We start from the raw sequence: 21,683 nt of genomic DNA on the forward strand, positions 1-21,683 counted from the left end.
CCAGCATCCTTCTCTTCACTTGGCGTCATCCCACGACAACATCTTTGGATCATTTTCCTTCCTTCCCTTTCATTCTTTTTCTTTTTTTTTTTTTTTTTTTTTGACAGTTCAGAAATCTCCGTGGTTCTTTTTTTAGTTTCCCCAAACAAACAAAAGAAAAATAAAAAAAAGCAAATGCATCCAAAAAAAAAAAAAAAAAAAAAAAAGAAGAGAAAGCCCTCCCTTCCTCCCGTGCTGCTGGGGGAGGCTGCGCTGTGCCGGGTCCCCGCTCCCGGGTCAGCACGGGGCTTTGGTGCTGTCGCTGAGCAGGGCAGGGTTCCCGTTCTCCTGCTTCGGGGAGCCGCGGCTGGCCGGGACGGCGCTGCCGAAGGGCGAGGCCACGCTGCCGGTGGAGGCCGGGCGAAGCTCGCCCGGGGCCACCTCCCGCTCCGGGGGCCGCAGCCCCGGCGGCTGCAGCGGCAGCGCCACCGGGAAGCCGGCCATGTACAGCACCCGGCCCAGCCTCTTGGCCACCTGCGGGAAAAGGGGGGGAAAAAAAACCAGCTGAGGGATGGGTGAGGGCAGGAGAGGGGGGAATGTGAGAGGAGAAGCGCCCAGGGTTTGTGCAGAATGCCGGGTTTGTGCCTGGTCCTAAGGGCTGCTGGCACAAGAGGTTCTCCCAGCCCTGGGTGTGTTCAAAGCCAGCCTGGACACAGCTTGGAGCACCTGGGATAGTGGAAGGTGTCCCTGCCCATGGCACGGGGTGGCACTGGATGGGCTAAGGTCCCATCCACCCCTAAGTGTTCTATGGAACATCACTGGAACTAAACCAACCCCTTCCCATGCACCTGAAAAGCAGAGCAGGGACGTTCCCTCCTCTCGTTTCCTCAAGGATTTTGTCCTGCAGTCCTGCTCCTGTTCCTGGGCACGGCTGGAGCCCCAGGTCTGCCCTGGATCCCCCTGTCCCAGCTCCAGGTGTGCTGGGACACCCCAGCTGAGGTGGCTGGCTCATTCCTGCCCTTTCACCCATGGACACTTGAACAGGACTCTGCTCTCCCTCTGCTGAGGGCACAGCACTGCCTGCCCACTTTGGAACAGCAGGAACTGCTCTTCAAAAGGCCAAGGCAGGGAGGGAAAATAAAACTCCTGAACCTCTCCCTCCTGCAGCAGCTCCTGCCTCCCAGCACGGGCCAAAGGCCCCACAGCCTCCCAGCACCTCCACAGCTGCTTCCCATTTGAGCTTAAACAAAACCAGGGGCTGCTGCTGGACCCGGACAAGTGGGACATTATTCAGGGAGCAGCATCAGGGCTCTGCTCCCCCCCATCCAACCCCCAGCCCTGCCTTGTTATACAGCTTTAAACACTATTGATGGAATTGAAGGAATTTTTCAAGTTCATATCTCACATTCCCCCTGCCCCAAGCTCCATCTCTGAGCTGTTCAGGGCTCTCTTGTTTTTTAAGGAACATAAGAGTTTTATTTCCTCCTGAATTGACCCACGGGGAACAATTGCCCACAGACCCTTTTTATGAGCCCCCTCATAAACAGGGAGGGCTGCAGGGAAAGCAGTAAAGCCTCTTATTGTTCCAACACAGCACGAGCAGCGTGGGCTTGGGGACCTGTGCCAGAGCTGGCACTGTCCCTGGGCCCAGGGAGGTGCAGTGACAGCCACAGCCCCTCCAGGACACAACTGCCCAGGGCACTCAGCACAGCCTGGCCTCTCCACGCGTCAGGAGGGATTTTCCCAGCACTCAGTGGGCAAGAATCCAGCAGAAATGTTCTGGGATGAGTCCCACTGAGGGGAGGAGGAATGGGACTGCTGTGGCTGGAACCAGCCCATTTTAAGAGCTTCCCACTGCATCCCTGTTATTCCCTCCCACCACTCATCCTGGACTATTTATTTCTGCCCCTGGGCACTGAATTCTGTCAGTGGTTTCTCCCTGAAACAGCTGTGACAGCTTTCAGGTGAGGATTTCTCCCTGAAACAGCTGTGACAGCTTTCAGGTGAGGCTATGGCACATTTTCAAGGAGAAAAAAATGCGTTCTTGAAACAGAATTGCAACTAAATTATTGCTTAATAAGTGATATTCCATAAACCAGTGATATTCCATAAACCATGTTTCTGGACACCCCCAGGGACAGCTTTAGATGGTGTCACCTGTTCTGAGAGAGGAGATTGTCCTACCTGTGACCTGATCTTCAGGGCAGGTCCCAGCTTGAGCCCCATGTTGTTCAGTAAGTGCTCTTCTGTCAGGAGGGGCAGGGTCTCCCCGTCGATGGCCTGCTCTCGGAATACCTGAGGGGACACACACAGGGCCAGGCTCAGGGACACACCTGAGCCACCTGTGCTGCCCTGGCACCGTGGAAAAAGAGAACTCAAAAAACCTCAGCCTGTATTTACCCACCAGGCCTGTTTCCAGTGCTGTATCCACAGCCTGGAGCCATCCCTCTGGAGCCAAGTGCATTTTTATTGCAAAGAGCTGCTGCAAAGACCCAGCACAACTCACTGCACCCATTCCCTTCCCCGCCTCTGCAGGAGCCAAAACCCTCCCTAAAAACACTCCACAAGAAACCTGGGCTTGGGGAAAGCATCCCCTGGGGTGTCCCCCAGCTCTAGGGCAGAGACAAAGCTGAACCCTGGCCAGGCCGGGGCAACTCTGAGCTGTGCGGAAGGTCCCTGGTTTGCCTGAGCCGTGGTTCTGGATGCATTCCAGGGAATTCTGCAGGGCTTTCCTGGTTCTGGAACCACAGCATTCCAGGGAATTCTGCAGGAGTCTCCTGGTTCTGGAACCACAGCATTCCAGGGAATTCTGCAGGGCTTTCCTGGTTCTGGAACCACAGCATTCCAGGGAATTCTGCAGGAGTCTCCTGGTTCTGGAACCACAGCATTCCAGGGAATTCTGCAGGGCTTTCCTGGTTCTGGAACCACAGCATTCCAGGGAATTCTGCAGGGCTCTCCTGGATGTGGAATCACAGCATTCCAGGGAATTCTGCAGGGCTTTCCTGGTTCTGGAACCACAGCATTCCAGGGAATTCTGCAGGAGTCTCCTGGTTCTGGAATCACAGCATTCCAGGGAATTCTGCAGGGCTCTCCTGGATGTGGAATCACAGCATTCCAGGGAATTCTGCAGGATTCTCCTGGTTCTGGAATCACAGCATTCCAGGGAATTCTGCAGGGCTCTCCTGGATGTGGAATCACAGCATTCCAGCCAGGCTTGCAGGACTCTCCTGGTTCTGGATGTGGACCATTCCAGGGAAGCTTGCAGGGCCCATCCCACACCTTGGCTGGCAGCAAGTTCAGCAATCCACGAGGGAAAAAACCCAGGAGGGCCCTGCAGGGCTCTGAGATGCAGCTTCCAGGAGGGAATGGGGCTCCCAGGGAATGGGGATGCTCCTCCCAGGACCTTGTGGGGCTGCTGGGATTTACCTGAGTGTACTCAGTGCAGCCAGACAAGTTGGACACGAAGCTGCAGACGTCCTCCACTGTCCATTTGCTGATGTCTTCCAGCGCCGGGCTCTCCTCCCCATCCAGAAACAGACCTCCCATGGTGCCTGGATTGTTTGGAGCCAGGGGGGTGGGAAGGAGGGGAGGAGAAAGGAACATAAATCATTAAAATCCCACACGGACAACAACCAGCCTGCAATCTGAATATTTTTCTCTAGCCACACATTCATCTTTAATGACCTGTCAATTAAAGAGCTGGGCAGGGTCAATTCATAGGCCTCTTCCTCCTGGAGGTCCCCGGCTGGGGGAGGGCAGGAAAAATCCCAGCTAATGCATTTCATGTGTTTAATGCTCTTCAGCTGCGGGGGAAGCAGGGGGAGGGGAGGCTGCAGGACTTTCTGCACACACACCACGGAGCAGGGAGCTCTGCCTGCCCCGTGGGCTCCCCGGCCAGCCCCGCTCCTGGAACGTGCCGGGAATGACAACGGCGTGCCCGGGGAGCTGGGGAGCTCCTGCTGCTGCTTCCCGGGGCTCCCTTTCCAGCCGGAGCTGCTGGGAATTGTGTTGGGAGTGTTGTGTGCTTGGAGCAGCTGTGGCAGTGCCAGCTGGGCAGCGCCCAGGCAGAAAAGGACCTGGGGCACTGGTGGACAGCCGGCTGAACAGGAGCCAGCAGTGTGCCCTGGTGGCCAAGAGGGCCAGTGGCTCCTGGCCTGGCTCAGGAATGGTGTGGCCAGCAGGAGCAGGGATGAGGTGGGGCTGGATGGAGCTGTCAGCTCCCCGGAACGCAAGAGCGGCTCGGTGCCAGCCCTGCCGCTGTCACACGGGGGGTGACAGGCTCCCAGGGCTGGGGGAGCCCCCCCGGCTCCCAGAAATCCCAGGGAGAGGCACAGGGGATGGAAATGGGGAGAGGAACACCTCAGGTAACTCGGAGCTGCTGTGGGGAAAGAGCGAGGACACAGAACAAACCAAATCCCACAGAACACACCAAATCCCACAGAACACACCAAATCCCACAGAACACCTCTTTAGGGTGGGGGGAAGCCACTATTAACCCCTGGGACTGGTGCTTGGACCAGGAGAGCACAAGGACATCTACAGGGATGAGAACACCCAGGATTCTCAGGTGGGGAAAGAGTTTATGAGGGCTATGAGCTGCTCTGCTCAGGGCATGGAGAATGGAATTGCCAGGAGAAAAATATTGCTCCCAGGAGCCTGTCATGACAAAATCATCTGTCCTGTGGGGCTTGGGGCTTTTCCCTGGCGGATTTGATGGATATAACCCTTGCTCCTGCCCACAGCAGCTGGGACAGCACATGGACTGGCAAAGGAAAAATGGATAAAACAAAACCACGGTGGGGAGCACAGGCCGAGAGGCCAGGGAGCAGCCAATTCCCTGGGGAATAGCCCAGGGCTGAGGGAACAGGCAGGGAAAGGAGCAGAGCCACACAGCAGGGCCCCACACGCTCCCTACAAAGCCTCCAGCACATCCAGGGAGTCAGGAGAAGCTCGGGATCTGCACGGGAAGTTACCGTGCCAAGGAGATGCTTTAAAGCAGCAGAGCCTGCACAGGGAGCAGGCAGAGGCTCTGCCATCATTTCCACACATTTCCCTTCCCCATCTCCTGTTCCCCTGGCTGTCCCTGCAGCTGCACCCCTCAGTTTGGGCAGGGGGCAGCTCTGGCTGCTCAGCCACAGCCACAGCTGCAGAGCCCAGGGTGATCCCTGCCACAGCAAACGCAGGAGCGGCAGCCCCAGAGCCAGGAGGGCTTGGCTGCAGCTCTCCCAGGCTCCCCACAACCCAGAGGGGCCTCTCAGGAGATCCTGGAAGAGCGGCTGGACCAGAGGAGCTCCAGTGGTCCCTCCAACCCGACCCCTCCTGGGGCTCTGTGGCGGCTGCTGCCTCTGCCAGCTCTGCCCGTGCCTCTGGAGCAGGGACGGGGCTGCTCCTCTCTCCTCACACCTTTGGGGCCCTCCTTGCCAGCGCTTTATTCCCACCCAGACCCCTCAGGACACTCACCAGACCTTTCCCAGGTCCACCCTGGGTACCTTCAGCCAGGGTTGGTGTCCAGCTGTCCCCGCTGCCCCAGCCCAGCCCTGCCACCCCTCAGTGTGCCTGGAGCAGCCCCAGCACTGCCCACCCTGAGCTCCCTGGGGCAGAGGGGCTCCTACCCTCCCTCCCGAGCCCCCTTGGGAGGACAATGCTCAGTCTGGCGTCCCCCCCTGCTCTGGCAGCCGGGACAATGAGAACAAATAGGTGCCAGGCGGCTGCAGGGCCGCACCTTCCATCCCAATAATGACATGTCAGCTCTGCGAGGAGCCACAAAGGGCAGCAGCCATTCCCTGGCAGGCCTGCTCTGGCTGCCTGGCTGATAAATGATGGTCCAGCGGGCTGCTAATGGATTAGGGAGCCTTCCACCAGCTGGGGCCCGGCGCGCGGGGCTGGAAGGAATCCATCGTCCCAGGACAGGTGTCCCCAGCACAGCCCAGGCACCAGGCACAGCCCATTCATAATCCCCCCCTCCTCCGAGACCCAGCTGCTCCAGGAGGAGAAGCCAGAGGCTGGAGGGGCCATGGAGAGCAAAGCTCCCGGCGCTGCCAGGGCTGGGCTGCGGCAGGAGCGGCTCCGCGGCGCGGGCATGGCACAGCCCGAGCTCCTGGCACCACAGGGCACAGCTCGGGTGCCAGCTGGGCACGCAGTGCCACCCCTGGCAGCCAGCCCACCTCTGGGTCTGGGTCCCATCAGTTCTGTCCCCATTCCCATGTCCAGCCCCTTCCCCATTCCCCGAGCGCCCCTCCTGCCCCCCGGGCGAGGGCTGGGGTCAGGAGCAGCACAAGGCTGCGTTAATTGCTCTCCAGACTGCAATGAATAGGAGGATTTTAGCCTCCTGCACACTCCATCCTTCACCTTTTCCAAAGGACGGGGCTGCAGAGGGCGGTGGGAGGAGGAGGAGGAGGCTGAAACCTTGAGGAGATGAGGTCATCGAGCCACAGCCCCAGAAGGCAGCTCCGGGAATGGAGCCAGCTCCGGCAGGGACAGGGCAGGGACAGGGCAGGGATGGGACAGGGACAGGGCAGGGACAGGGCAGGGAGAGAGGAGGGACAGGGCAGGGACAGCAGCTCCTCCTCCTCCTCCAACTGCCCCAAACTCAGCGTCCTTCTCACCTGGATGCTTCTCCCCTCTGCTCTCCTCCCCATCACCTGCCTTGGCTGGGTGGTTATTCCAAAATTCCAGTCTCCAGGCCAGGGTCCAACCTCCCACCCCTCCTGAGGGAGCAGTCCCTGTGTAAAAAGGGGCTGCAGGAATTGTGTGGCACGGGGGGAGAGGTGGGTGCAGCCCTGCCTGCCTGCCCTCGGGCGCTTTGTGCTCCCCCAGAGCCACAGAACACATTTTTCACTCACCCCGGGATGGCTGCAGCCCTCGGATCGATACAACCCTCAATATTTCAGCTGCTGAACTCCCCCCACAACCCCTGGCGCTGCATCCTACATGCCTCCCTGTCCTGCCGAGGCTTTGCAGGTGGGAGGATTTGCTCTGGAGCAGCACAGTGGGACCCAAACCCACGGGGAGAGCTGTGTGAAACCAGCCAGAAGCCAAAGAGCCCTCGGGAAAAGACCTCCAGCCCTGGCACAGGCTGCACAACCCGGGAGAGGAGAGCGGGGAAACCCAGCCCGGAGCCGTGCCGGGGCCTCGAGATGTGCTGGGGATATAAATCCGAAGTGATAATAATAAATGGGCTATTACAGCAACTCGCACACTGCTGGGGCAGGGAGGGAGGGGAGCCAGCCCCAGCCCAGGCCTCCCCGCAGAGCCCTCACCAGCCACGAGCACCACGGAGCTCAGCCCGTCCCTCTTTAATGGCCGGGAGGAAAAGGCTCCTGCGAGGAAGGCTGGGCAGCCCAAGGCAGCAGGAACATTTATCATCCTGGCCACCTGCCTGTCGCTGAAAAATCGCTTCCTCCTTCCTGGCTGGGAGGCAGCTCTAATGAGGGATGGGCAGCCTGCTCACAGGCAGCTCCTCGCCTGGAGAGCAGCACAGCACAGCCCCCCCTGCTCCCTCCTGTGTGCCAGGAGTCCTGCCTCCTGCTAATTGCTCTGCCAGGTAATTAGCTGGGGCAGATTTGGGTTCTTGGCTGGGTTTGAGACCCCATTTGTGCCATCCCCTGCTCCTGCAGTGAGAACAGAGAGCTGGCCGTGACCTCCCTGCCTGCCCGTCCCATCCAGCCCAGCTCTCCCAGTGCCTGCGGCACAGAAACGCACCAGCAAGAGCCCAGCTGCCCCTGCCCTGGAGCAGGGCACCTGGGAATCGGGCTGGAAAAGCCCTCCAAGGCCACCAAGTCCAACCTTTGACCAACGCCCACCTCGTCCCCAGCCCAGAGCACTGAGTGCCACGTCCATCCTCCCTTGGACACCTCCCAGGACGGTGACACCACCACCTCCCTGGGCAGCCCTTCCGACGCCTGACCACCCCCTCCATGCAGAAATTCTTCCTTTCAAAACAAGAGAACCTGACAAAGCGACCACAGCCACGAGCAGGGGGGAGAGCCCCCACTGCAGCCGTGCCAAACCCGTCCCACACCCCACCACAGCCCCCGGCGCCTCACCTGCATGGAAGTAGGGGCTCATGGTGTAGGGGAAGCCGAAGGGCAGCGGCTGGGGCGCGGGCAGGGAGGCTGGAGGGAGGTATTTCACCTCGGCCTTGCCGATGCCGGGCCCGAGCAGGTGGCTGGGGGACTCCGCGCTCGAGGAGCTGCAGGGCACGCTGGGCGCCGCGGCCGCCTCGCTCAGCTCCTTGGCCGCCTCGCACGCCTTGCCCGCGCCGTCCTTGCACTCCTTGAGCTCCGCTCCCGAGCCGCCCTCGGCCTTCGGCCCCTCGGCCTTGTCCTCGCCGGCCTCGGCGTCGCTCTCCGAGTCCTTCATCTCCTCGTCGTTACAGTCCTGGGCCCCGTCCCGCGCGCGCGGCTCCGCCGGCTCCCGCGCCTCGCCGGGGCCCTGCGTCTCCGCGCGGGGCTGCGAGGACTTGCGGCCGCCGCCGGCCCGCCGGGGCTGCTCCTTGGGCGGGGTGGCGGCGCCGGGGCCGCCGGGGGTGAGGGACAGCAGCGGGGCGTTGTTGTGCCGCAGCACCAGCATGGCGTTGCGCCGGGACAGCTCGTCCCGCAGCGCGTGGCCCTCGGGGACGTCGTGCACGCTGCGCAGCGCGGGGTGGTCCGGGGGCAGCCCCGGGTGCAGGCTCAGGGGGTCTCCGGCCAGCAGCCTCTGCCGGTGCAGGTTCTCCAGCTCCTTCTGGCGGATGAGCTCGGCCGACATCTCCAGCCTGGGTGGGGACAGGGAATTTTGGTGGGGGGTTGGGGGATCGTGCTCCCCCCTGAGCCTTGCAGGAGCCAGGTGGCGGCTCCACACCTGCACAGCCTTCCCACGGGCCCCACTCGGACCCGGCTGTGCCATCTGTGCCCAGCCCGCCCCACACCAGGACAAACGCAGCCCTTTCCACTCCTACCTGGCCAGGTTTTGCTTCCGTAGCATCTCCTGCTGCCGTGCAAACATCTCCGCCTGTGCCGGCTGGAGGAACCCGTAACCTGGGCAGGGAGAACACTGCGGGTTACTCTGTCAGCACTGACCCTCGGCTGCCTCAGGGCCAGCTCCCCAGAGGGAAAGAGGACACCTGAGTGCTGCTTTTTATTCCAGAGCTCAGCCACCCCTCACTGCCATGGCAGCGTGGCCAGAACACAGGGCCAGAAGAGCAGCCGAGGAATCTGCTCCTCTCGCTGCAGAACCAGGGGGAGGTCGGCACAGCAGTCGTGGGGAGGCACAGAAAACGCGGGTGGGCTGCTTGGCTGCAGGGCAGATTGTCACAGGCTGCACCTCTGCCCTGCCCTGCCTGCCCACAAGCGTCACCCGAGCGCTCACCTGGCGTCTGGCACAGCGCCGAAGGCACCCCGAGGAAGGGAGGTCTCAAGTGGGGCCCCAGGGCGATGTGGGGAGCGTTCTGGGGCGACAGCAGAGGCGGTGGGTGGGAAATCTCCCTGCAGGAATCACAAAATAAAGCCGTGTTGAAAACCCGGAGGCTCCAAAGGGCCCTGGCTCGGGAAGAACATCTTGGATGCAGATGAGCTGCATCCTGCCCCAGAGGCTGCTCTCTGCCTCTTCACCCTCATGCAGAGCTTCTAAAATGGAGAGAAAAAAACAAAAGCAGCAGAACCAAAAAGGGAAGAAAGCAGCCAGGACTCCACAGGTCCCACGCATTTCCCACCTTTGCTCCTGTGGCCTTTCAGCTGGGCTGTCCAAAGGATTTTCCCTGCCCGTGGCAGCTTAAAGGGGAAGGCTGAGGATGCTCGATCTGCCCCTCCCTCATCACATTTGGGTTTCTGCCTCGACTACCTCACACCTGAGAAGGAATTCTGTGCTTGGAGAGTGGGTTTGGGAAGATTTGAAGGCATCACTGGCTTGCCTTGCAAAAAAACCCTGTCCTAGCTGGGCTAAGGGATGACCTTTAATCGTGGAGAGGAAAGCTGGGAGAGAGGCAGAGAAAAATACAGGCAGGAGAGGGATGTGAGCAGGAAGGGCAATGGGGTCAGTGGGAAGGAATCCTGCTGGACAAGGGTGGGTGAAGCCAGGCAGAATGGGCAGAGCAGATGCCAGGGGCTGGGGAAACTCAGAGAGGCAGGACTGTGTGGTGGGAAGGGGACAATCCTGGAGAAGAGGCAGGGAGCACTTGCAGCAGCAGGGAAGGCAGGGGAAAAAAAAGGCAGGAAGGGAATAAGAGCCAAGGTCTCTTCCATTAGTCAAATCTGCCCTGGGAGCCTGCAAGCAAATCTGCTTTCCGGCTGCACATCTCTTAATTCCTTTTGATGGCCACTTACAACATTATTACCTTCTGCAGGGCATCCAGAGGCAGAGCCAAGTGCGGGGCCGTTTGTTTTAATTTTACAGTATCTCCCTGGAAAAATCTGCTCCGGGAGAGGCTGGAGGCCAAGGGAGAGGGAGGCAGAAGGTGCCTGTGACTTTGCAACAAACACAGCATGTGCAGAGGCATTGCAGTGGGGGGATAACAACGGGAGCATCCTGGCCATCCATGGATCAGCTCGTGGGCATGGATCAGCCCGTGGGCATGGATCAGCCCGTGGGCATGGATCAGCTCATGGCCATGGATCAGCTCATAGCCATGGATCAGCTCGTGGCCATGGATCAGCCCATGGACATGGATCAGCTCGTGGCCATGGATCAGCCCGTGGGCATGGATCAGCTCGTGGATATGGATCAGCTCGTGGCCATGGATCAGCTCGTGGCCATGGATCAGCTCGTGGCCATGGATCAGCTCGTGGCCATGGATCAGCCCATGGGCATGGATCAGCTCATGGAAAGCTAGACAAGGACTCCTGGGCATGAAGAGAGCCCTTCCCAGCACAGCTTTATCCCTGTTCTCTGCACCCACTACACAACTCTGACCCGGCTGCGCTTCCCCTTCAAAATTCCTCCTTTCGCCCAGCCCGTGCCCATCTGCCCATCCCCGCCTCCACTTCCCCGTCCGCCTGCCGTCCCCGTGGCTGTCTGCCGGCTCTCCCTCCCCTCCTCCCCGGCTGCCCTGGCTCTCCTCTAAACTAATTGCGGAGCCGGCGGTGTCTGGAGGCGCGGCGCGGATCGATCGGGGGCTGTTGAAATGTTAATGCCGCCCGTGCGCCGCGCCGCGCTCCGCTGGCAGCTCCAATTAATCTCAGGTAACGCCGCGCTCGACCTTCGGCTCCGAGCCGGGGCAGCAGCCAAGCGATGCTTATGTAATTACACCGTGAAGTGTGTAATCACCTGCCCTAATCCCCGAGGCCTCGCAATTAGCCGGGGCCGCGGTCGCCGGGCTGCCAAGTGCTGCTGCCACCCGGGCCGGCCCCGCGGATGAATAACGGACAATTAAAGCGGCGTGACGGGGGCTCCGAGGTGTCCGCTCGATCGTAATTAGCTGTAATCATGGGGAGACGAGCCTGGCAGACGTGCTGGTCGTTTTATAAGAAGCAATTTAGGAAATCAAGTCGCTGTTAACCATCGCGTGGCCTGCCCTCCTCCCCGCCTCGGGGATGCGCGGGAAGGGATGCTGCGGGAGATCCAGGCTGCCCGCGGAGAGCCCAAAAACAAAGGAGCGCCTTGATTTATGCCAGTCTGTGCCCAGGAAGCAGAGGGTGGGATGGGATCAGGGCTGGGCGCTGGAAAAGGAAAGGTTCTCCCTTCGGTGGCAGCCTAATGCTTATCCCAGGTTGTTTTTATGCTTTAGTGCTGTGCTACCGGGCACGACTTTGATCCCTGAGGAATTCACATCTGCTCCAGACTCTGCAGCTCATTCCCTCAGAGCTTCCCTGCCTTCCTGGGTCTGCTTTGGGCCAGCCAGAGCCCTGGGGAGCCCCTCAGCTGCGTGGCCACGAGGGACAGACCCTCTGTGCCACCCCACAGAGCCACCCTGCCGGGCACAGAACCTGTTGGAGCCTGCCCTGCTCCCTGCCAGCCCCATCCTTGGCACGGGGAGCTGGCACAGGAGGGAGGCAGCAGCACCAGGTCGTGCCCTGGCACAGGGCTGGGCAGCCCTCCCAGACTTGCCAGCCAGCTGGGAAAAGAACTGGCAAGCCCAGAGCAAAAAGCCCCCGAGAGACCTTAACAAAGGCTGCTGTGCTTTCAGACAGGTGTGCAGCAAACACTGAGCCCTGCATCCTCTCCCAGGTACGTGTCAGCCTCGAATCCCCCATCAAATTCCTTCCTCCTCTTCCTCCACGGCTCAGAGTCAGAAATGCAGTGCCCTGCTCTGAGGAGGTGAATTTAGCCCCTGGCAATTACATCTGATAAGCCTTGCCCTTCCCTCGAAGAGAGCAACTCTGTCTTGCTGCACATTCCTCCCCCTGCCCCCTTTTCCCTTTCCCCCCCTAAAATGCCAGCTGGAGGCTTGTGAGCAGGGTATTAGGGGATTTGCACTGCACGCTGCTAAATTTGATATGTCCTTTAACAGGAGACAAATGGTTCACAAGGCTTAAAAAGTATCGACTTTTCTTTAACAATAAGCACTAATGGCCTTCAAATAATCAATATTTAAAGTCATTATGGGGTTACACATTATACTGTTAAAACCAAGGCTTTCACTTTAACCCCATCATATCCTCCCAAGCCTGGAGCAGAGCTCCCCCCTGGCTGAAGCCAAGCTCTGGGGGAAGGCTGGGAGCACAGGCTGTGACTGGAGATGTGAGAGGGTCAGGAAATGCAGATTGAAACCGGCAAGGCATGGAAATAAATTTAGAACGGATGGGAGAAGAGGGGAAGGGGGGGGGGGGGGGGAGAATGCATGAAAGCTCTGCTTTCTTCTGCTCTGCATTTGATAGGAAGAGACACTTTAAACCCAAGGTAACAGGCAGGAGGCACAGAGCTCCTCGCTGCTCTGCCATCCCCAGACACTGCCAGCAAGGGAGAATAAATAAAACCAAAGGCCTTGCTAAAAATGCTGTTTGGGATTTCCAGGCAGGAAAAGAACACGTGCTGGCACTGGCCTGGCCAGGGAGAGGGGCTGGCTAGTGCTGCCCCCTCAAAATCCAAACTGCTGCTGAAACCAATCTGCTTAAACCAGGGCAAGCTCTTTGGCCTTTGCTCTGCAGCACATTCAGCCAGACGGGAACCAGGGAGGAGAGAGAGATCCTGCCAGGGCACAAATCAGAACATCAGAGCCTTCAGAGAGGACAGGGGGACACAGGGCTGGGCTGGGTAAGAGCAGGAGAGAGGTGGTGCCCAGAGGGGGCAGGAGCTGTGCCCAAGGAGCCAGCAGGGAAAAGGAAAACCTCCCCAAAGCAGGGAAAAGGAAAACCTCCCCAAAGCAGGGGGAAGGAAGAACAAACCGTAGCAACAGCAGATGGGAGGAAGGGAATCCAAAAACCCAGGCTGGGTATTTTGGGTACATCTCTGCTCAGAGGAAGCCTCTGGCTGGTGCACGGTGTCTGTCAGCTCCTGCAGGGGAGGCACTGGGTGCCTCTCTCAGGCTCCCACCCCCAGCTCACTCCTGCCAAGGGGCTGGGCTTCCCAGGACCCTGGGATGGGGGTGCTGCTGGCACCTCAGGCTGGCAGCATTCCGTGTTCCTGGCACTGCTGCTGCCTCTCCAGGACCCCGGGGGATGAGCTGTGCTCCCCCTGCCTGTTCAGGCAGCACAGAGCCACAGTGCTTGTACCAACACCTGCCTCAGCACCTGCCTGGCTCTGCCTTCTCCCCTGAGAGGGGCAGGACCCCCAGACCCCACACCTCACACTGCAGGCACAAAAACCGACTGCCAGCAACTCCCAGCACAGAACTGATGCACCAAAGCCAGCCAAGGAGCTCCACCCCAGGGACCACAGAGCCCAGCAGTTCACCCAGCCCTGCCCCAGCTCCTGTCCAAGCCCTTCTGTGTGCAGGGCATGAGAGATCTGCCCTCAAGAGGAAAACTTCCCCAGGCTCCACACAGAGAGAAGCAGGGATGAGCACCTGGGGGAGGAACACGGCAGGCTGAAGGACCCCAGCAGAACACTGCCAACAAATCTTGGAGACAGCAGCCATGGAGCAGCATCCAAGCAGCTCTGCAGGGTACAGCCACCTGCCAGCTCTGCAGGAGAGGCAGCAGTGTGGAGATGGGAAGAGCTCCAGGCTGGAGTGGTTACAGTGGCACCTTTCAGTTGTACCCTCCGCTCTTCCAAGTCTTTTTATAACACTGAACTCAACCATCTTCCCAAACAGACCACCAGGCCCTGGCACGCCAGCATCCCAGCTGAATCCATCTCCAAAGGATCTAGGAAACCAAAACCACGAAACCAAATGAATTCTTCAGACTGTGGCTTGAGTCTGCTTTTGGCAAGATGTCTCAGCTTCCCTGACTCCAGGGAGCAAAGAGACGAAGGGATCATTCTGCCACTACCAGGACCTCGTCCCAAGAAAATCCATATCCGTGTGTTTGTGTGTCTCATCCCCACAAAGCCAACCTCCCAGCCTGTTTCTGAGCAGCGAAGTCACAATAATTACTTAATTAATGACACCCCTGGGTTTCTCTGGACCCCCCCATGCTCAGCCCGCCCCTCCTGCCAGCAGCACCTCCCCGTGAGCAGCCTCCACCCTTCCGTGGATGCTTTTCCAGGCAGCCCTGGGGCCGGCCTGGCTCCTCTCCAGCCCACACAGCGCTGGGGAAACGTTCCTGAGAGCGGCTGCAGGAGGCTCCTCCATCCCTGCATTCCTCCCAGGTCTGCTCAGGAGCTGGGATTTATGGGGTGGGTTAGCCAAAGTACACGCTGTGGGAGAGAGGCTTCCAGAGCTGCCCGGCCCCTCCACAGTGCAAAGGTGTTGCTGGGAGAGGAGGAAAACCAGACAGGATCTCCAAGGCTAATAAATGGGGGGCAAACTCTGGGCTCAGCACATCCATGCACACACCACAGAGCCGATAGTGCAGCCTGCTCTGCCTCCACCCCGACACAAAAGCCAAGAGAAGTGTAAATAGCAGAGCCTTTCACTGCTCATCCCGTGACATCCAAAGCCTTTGCAACCCCACATCCCCCTCCTGTCCCCTCCATCCCTGTCAGGAACGCACGCAGCTTTAATTTAATTTCCCTCTGAAGTTCTTGATTGCAGAGGGAATGGCTCGTGGCACAGAGCAAGATAAATGAGCTAGAATTTCCTGGGGGTGGGGGGATATCAGCTTTCCGGCACTCCTAGCAGGGGGAGAGGCAAGCTGAGGCTCTTTTCCTCAACAAAGAAAAAACTTCTCTTTCTGTTCCATCTCAGAGCATTTCTCCTCCCTCATTATCCGGGGATGCTGCAAAATGCAAACTTCAACACCTTAATTTGCCCTGTGCCTACAAACAGGTGAGAGTGGCACCTCCAACACAGGTTTGGGATCATTCCAGCCTGGCAGTTGCTCCCCTGGATGTGGATGCAGATCAGCACAGGCACAGATTCCCCCCCGTCCATACAGACACCCCAGAGTGGGGCAGGAGCATCCCCAGCACCTGCACAGCCCCCACAGGAGACGGTCACACCTTGCCCAGGCAAATCAGCTCTGCCCAGCGCCGGGCACTGCTGCCCTCTCCCACGGAATGACACAATCCCAAAGGTTGGAAAAGCCCTCTAAAATCACCGAGTCCAGCCATTACCCCGACACTGCCGTGCTCACCACCAAACCACGTCCCCAGTGCCACATCCACACGCTTTCTGAACCCTTCCAAGGGACGGCGACTCCCCAGCTGCCCATCCCATCCCATCCCATCCCATCCCATCCCATCCCATCCCATCCCATCCCATCCCATCCCATCCCATCCCATCCCATCCCATCCCATCCCATCCCACGCCTGACCCAGTCGCTCCCCCCTTCCCACACCCCACCCCACCCGTGCCATCCCTCCCGGCCGGTGCGAGCCCCCCGCCCCCGGGCAAACCCCGCCCCGGGGCCGTGCCCGGTACCTGTCGGGGAAGTGGCTGTCCCTGTGCTGGGGGAGGCCCTGCTTCCTGCGCTGGCTGGACGAGTTGCTGGCCGAGGGGATGTGCGCTTCCATCGCGCCCGGGGTCCGCGCCGCCGCCGCCGCCGCCACCTCCTGCCGCGCCCGGAGCAGATCTGGGGACAGCAGGGGAGCGATGAGGAGCTGGAGCTGGAGCTGCTGCCCGGCCCCGCTCCCCCAGCCCGGCCCCGCTCGGACACACGGACACACTCACGGACACACAGAGCCGGGGCTGCTCGCGGCTCCCCGCGGGCGACAGCGCTGCCCCGGGGCCGCTCCCGGCCGTGCCCGCAGCCCCCGGGCGACAGCGGCTCCGCTGTCCCCCCCTCCCCGCGGCCACCCCGCCGCTCGGGGCGGCTCTCGGGCGCCGGGGCGGCGGCGGAGCCCGGCGGGGAGCGGCGGCCCCGGCACTCACCCGGCCGAGCGGCTCCGGGCGCGATCCGCCCCCGCCGCCCAGGGAGTTTGGCAGCGGAGGAAATTGTGCAACTACGGCAGGGGGGTGGATTTGCTGTTTAATTGCCTTCCTGCCGGAGGGAGGGAGCGAGGCAAGGAGCGGAAAAAAAGGGAGGGAAGGATGGAAGGAGAGATGGATGGAAGCGAGGAGAGCAGGAGGAGAGGGAGGCATTCCCCTAACTCCCTCTCCCGGTGGGTCCCGAGCGGAGCCGCGCTGGCACCTGCCCCGCTGCCGCCGTGTCCCCTGCGGCCCCGCCGGGGTCACCGGGGCTCTCTGTGCCCGGGACCCCCGTGGGGGGCTCTGCAGGGCTGAACCTGCCCAGGACAGGGAAGGGCTGGGCCCCGGAGCAGCTGAGGATGGGGTACAGAAGGGGAACCCCCTCCCAGCCCGAGCACAGCGCTGCCTGGAGACAGCTGCAGGTGAGAAGGAAACGCAGCCCTCGTTCAGCCTGCACTGCCCTGGCACCGCGGCAGGACCTGTCCCGCCTGTGTCACCGTGCCTGTCACGCCTGTGCAGTGACACCTGCACAGCCCCTTCAGGGGTCAGGGCAGCCCACACAGTGCCCTGGGACGGACAGAGCAGGCAAGGCCAGATCCACACAAGCCCACGCCAAGGAGCCCCCGGGAGGGGCAGGTGATGCAGGTACAGCCCATGTGCCCTGGCCTGGCCTCGGGGAACAACAAGTGACACGGACACCTGTGCCAGGCACACCGAGGCTTTCTCAGGGGGCTGCTCTCTGCCAGTGGAGCATCAGGAGTCCTTCAGCCCCGGTATCTGTGTGAAATCCCCCTGCACACAGCTCACATCCCACCCCAGAGCCTCTGCTGCCGTTCACGTGGTGCACAGGAAACATCCCCGCAGAGGAAACCTCCCTCACACCATCGCCCTGCCAAAGGAGACCAAAACACAGCTGGGGAGAGGAGCAGAGGCAGATTCACCCCCCTGAGCACACCCTGGGCAGGATCACCTCGGACACTGACCCTGCAAAGCCCTCACACGCAGCAGCACACCCACCCCTTCCCACAGCTGCTTTGGAGAGCTCCTACGTTGCCGTAGGAGCATTGCACAACCCTGGCAATGCCACATTTTCCATCTCCGTGTCTCCCTTTTCCCCACCAGGCTCTGTTCCCTCGGTTCTGGAAATCCCAGCCACCCCTACTGGCACCAAGATGTGCCCAGCCCAGCCTGAGCTCCATCAATCACAGCATCAAACATTTTGCTGATGGCCAGGGCTGGAGCCCCGTGCTGGGGCGAGAACGTTCCCACAGCTGCTGTTTCTGCTGGCAGGAAGGGGGACAGCAGTGCCCAAATTTCTGGCCGCATTCCTGCCCCTGTCCCCACGCTCCCAGCCGAGGGGACAAACACCGAAACGACAATTCCGAACTGCGCAAGTACGCAAGGAACAGCCAAACGCCATCAGATCACAGAAAAAACCCAGAGAATTCACCGAGCCAGGGAGACCGTGCAACCTTGCAATGTTTATAAATTAATTATCTGAAAAACCCAGGTCACTCCTGATTGCCACGGCGGCTGTAATTTAGAAGGCTGGCGTGCAGCCAGCTCCAGGAGCCGCATTGATCCTGAGTGACCGCAACAACCCCCCGCTCACACCCCCTCTCCTCTCCCCTTCCCCCCTTCCCTGCTGCCCAGGCCCCCCCGAGGATCTGTTATTTACAATCCCGCACTCTGACAGTTGGGAAATCAGATTGATTGACAGTGGGACGCTGGCGGATGGAGGTTCCAGGCACGGAGACAGACTGAATTCAGAATGTGGGATGAATGCCACTGGGAGAACGGGGGCGGAGGAGGGGGGCTGAAAAGCAATTAAAAAAAAAAGATTTCTAAATTATTAACATTTTTTAAATTATTAATGTTATTGGTGCCTCCGTGTGAGCCCGCAGATAAACTGCGCTTTGTACTGGCACTAATAATTTATAGCCCAACCAGAGCCCTGTGGTGTGGAGACAATCCAAAAATACACCAAGTTTTGTCTTGTCAGTGTTCCCCGAGCGAGTCTGGCTGTGCAGGCTCCTTCTCCCCCCCTGCCCACCCCAAAACCCCAGCGTGACCCCCCAGCAAATGCTGATGAGGGAATTTAATCATCACCACAAAACCACGTCAGGCTCTCAAGGTAACGAGCTCCTCTCATTAATTTGGGGGCAGGGGACGATCCAGCTGTCTCCCAGCACACGGCGGTGGGATGGACACGTCCCTGTGGCCAGCAGCCACCCAGGGCCAGTGTCTGTCACAACCCTGGTCACACCCCACGCTCTGTGCCGTGTCCAAGCTCTGCCCGGCTCCAGTCATGGCTGAATATTCAGTGCCGCCCTTTTGTCACACCCTGTCCCTCCACGTGCCATCCCAGCCCTGTGGCACACGGCTCCCCAGACTGGAGCTGAGTTTGCAGGGGCTCTGCAGTGCCTGGCACAGCCCAGCACCAGCCCCAGCTGGTGCCACCTCCCCACGGGGCCGGGGCAGGTTTGTGCCCGGCCTTTGCTGATAAGCAAATCCTTCTTCCACAGCAATCCCTTCCTGCCCCCAGAGAAGCCAATCAAACCAAACAGAGTGGAAAAGAAGACAGCCTCTTCATTAACCTAACAAGGAGCCCTGGGGATTCACACTCCGGAGCAGAATCCTCCTGCAGCTCCTGCTGACGCTCTGCTGAGCACTGCTCGTGCCAGCCCTGCCCACCTCGGGCAGGGAGCAGCACAGGGCAGATCCTGGCACGGCTCTGCCCTGCACACATGCCCCAGCCCCTGAACAGCACCACCTCTGCCACGTCCCTGGCTCTGCCTGATGCAGCTGAGTTATCTCCCTCCCCTGTGGGACAGGGCACGGCTTTGCTGGGGCAAACTGGGCCAGTGCCAGCAGGCTCTGCTCAGCCGAGGGCAGGTGAGGAGCACGCACCTTGTGGAGGGATGCTCGTGATCCTGCAACCGCCTGGTGCCCCCTTTAGGCACAGCCCAGGACATGCTGGATGCAGCCAGCTCTCTCCAAAACCCTGGGAAAAGCTTCCAGCAGCCCCTCAGTCCCTGTGGGACTCATCCCGGGACTGCTGGACCTCCTGACACTGCTCCAGCCCCAGGAGGAGACAGCAACACCATCTCACCATTCCCATCCCGAAATGCCAGGGGTGGCTGGCACTGCCAACATCTCACCCCCTTTGCTCCACACCACAATCCAAATCTCTTACTCCAGAGATTCCCAATATTCAGATGGACACAAACTCCTGAAACAACAGAAGGACCCCCCTCACCTGCCCTGCAAAACACAGAGCACTGCAGCTGCTGGCCCTCTCCAGCCAGGAAAAGCACATCCCCACGGATGGCCACAGAAGGAGCCAGCATTTACAGCCAGCCACGGGCAGACTCCTCCACAAAGACGGAGAAAGGCTCTGCAGGACCCCCTTCAGCACCACCAGGGCATGACAAACACCCAGCACTGCAGCCCATCCACCCCTCAGTGCACACAGGGCTCAGTGACATCCCCCAGGCCCATCCCAAAGGAGTCCAGGGCTCGGGGACTTCTCCCAAATGAGACCAGGGCTCAGGGACCCATCCCAAAGGAGTCCAGGGCTCAGAACATCACCCAGACCCATCCCAAAGGAGTCCAGGGCTCAGGAACATCTCCTAGACCCATCCCAAATGAATCCAGCGCTCAGGAACATCTTCCAGACCCATCCCAAATGAGTCCAGGGCTCAGGGACATCTCACAAATGAGACCAGGACTCAAGGACCCATCCCAAACGAGTCCAGAGCTCAGTAACATCTCCCAAGTTTATCCCAAAGGAGTCCAGGGCTCAGAAGCATCTCCCAAACCCATCCAGGGCTCAGGAACATCTCCCACACCCATCCCAAAGGAATCCAGGGCTCAGGAACATCTCCCAGAGCCATCCAGGGCTCAGGAACATCTCCCACACCCATCCTACAGGAATCCAGAGTTCAGGAACATCTCCCACACCCGTCCCAAACAACTGCAGGGCTCGGGGCCATCCCCCAGCCCACCCCCCGTGGCAGCAGAGCCCGCCGCCCCCGTGGGCAGCCCTACCTCCATGGCTGGGCACTGCCATGCTGTTGGCCAGCTGGTAGAGGCGCTGCTGCTGCTGCTCCTCGAAGGTGCCGTGCTCGTTGAGGGCCGACATCATGCGCCTGTAGTGCTCCTCCGGGGTCATCTGCGCCACCTCCTCCAGCAGCGGCGTCTGCGACGTCTCTGGGGAGCACAGACACGTGCCTTGCTGCCATAAAGCAGGTGTGTGGATGTTCTCAGACCAGTCAGGGAGAAAAGGAGGAAGATTTCTGCCAGGCTAAGCCTGGGGAAAAGTCCGAGAGGAATGTAAACTATCGATTATCTCTCTCTCTGTTCATATTGTTCATGGATGTGCTCTGCCACCGTGTGCTAGTCACACTGCACCAATGGTGTGAGATGTTTTCACTTTGAGACCACTGGAATTAAGTCTTCACGATGTTCTCTATAAAAGAGCAGTGCATTTTGAATAAACGTTCACTCTCTGCCTTCTGAACTTGGGGTCTCGTTATTCCCGTCCCTGCCTCAACAGCAACACACGAGGGACTCGGGTTCTCCCTGCAGAAAAGCTGGGTCTTTATTCACACTTAGTTTGTGTTTATAGGGAATGTCAGAAGGGGCTGCGTTACGCTGCGCCAAGGGAAATGCAGATTGGATATTAGGGAGAAGTTTTTTATGGAAAGGGTTTTGATGAAGTTCTGGAATGTTCTGCCCAGGGAGGTGGTGGAGTCACCACCCCTGGTGTGTTTAACAAAGCCTGGATGTGGCACTGGGGGCCAGGGTTGAGTTGAGGTGCTGGGGCTGGGATGGACCCGATGGTCCTGAGGGTCTCTTCCAACCGAGGGATTCTGGGATGCTGTGCTAAACTGAACTGGTGAGCAACGCAGTGAAACCCAGCTCACTGGCTGCCAAGGGCAGTGGAGTATGTCTGTCACATCTTCTCTCTCGAGGTAAGTTCACGCATTTTCTCCACTGACTTTTATTGGACAGAATTCTTGTTTTTGCAGGTGTAGACTGCTTTTCTCTACAAGAAGAGTTTGTTGAATGTTTTTCATTCCACTAATTTTTCCTTGTAAGAACTTATAAAGCCTGTTGGGAATTCAGAATTCAGCAGAGCAAGGCCTGACAGTCCTGCCACAGCCCAGGGACAGTGCTGCCAACCATCCCGGGGACAGAGCTGCCACCCACACCGGGGACACTGCTGTAACACCCTATAGGGACACTGCTGTCACACCCTAAAGGGACAGAGCTGCCACCCACCCAGGGGACAGAGCTGCCACACCCTAAAGGGACAGTGCTGCCACACCCTAAAGGG

At 59.6% G+C, this 21,683-nt stretch overlaps 1 protein-coding gene across 1 annotated transcript in view; it reads right to left on the reverse strand.

Moving 5' to 3' along the window:
- Window positions 1-276: 276 nt before the first annotated feature.
- The window catches only part of SAMD11 (sterile alpha motif domain containing 11), an 80,171-nt gene continuing 58,764 nt past the window's right edge, over window positions 277-21,683 (reverse strand). The window contains exons 7-14 of the mRNA XM_068212789.1: window positions 20,393-20,554; window positions 15,857-16,007; window positions 9,328-9,443; window positions 8,918-8,996; window positions 8,025-8,734; window positions 3,406-3,530; window positions 2,164-2,274; window positions 277-513 (exon numbers count right to left, since the gene is read on the reverse strand). Coding sequence (XP_068068890.1) covers window positions 277-513; window positions 2,164-2,274; window positions 3,406-3,530; window positions 8,025-8,734; window positions 8,918-8,996; window positions 9,328-9,443; window positions 15,857-16,007; window positions 20,393-20,554 — 1,691 coding nt within the window. The remainder of the gene's footprint in view (window positions 514-2,163; window positions 2,275-3,405; window positions 3,531-8,024; window positions 8,735-8,917; window positions 8,997-9,327; window positions 9,444-15,856; window positions 16,008-20,392; window positions 20,555-21,683) is intronic.

This window comes from Anomalospiza imberbis, chromosome 23 (assembly GCF_031753505.1).
Source record: "Anomalospiza imberbis isolate Cuckoo-Finch-1a 21T00152 chromosome 23, ASM3175350v1, whole genome shotgun sequence".
NCBI classification, from domain to species: domain Eukaryota; kingdom Metazoa; phylum Chordata; class Aves; order Passeriformes; family Viduidae; genus Anomalospiza; species Anomalospiza imberbis.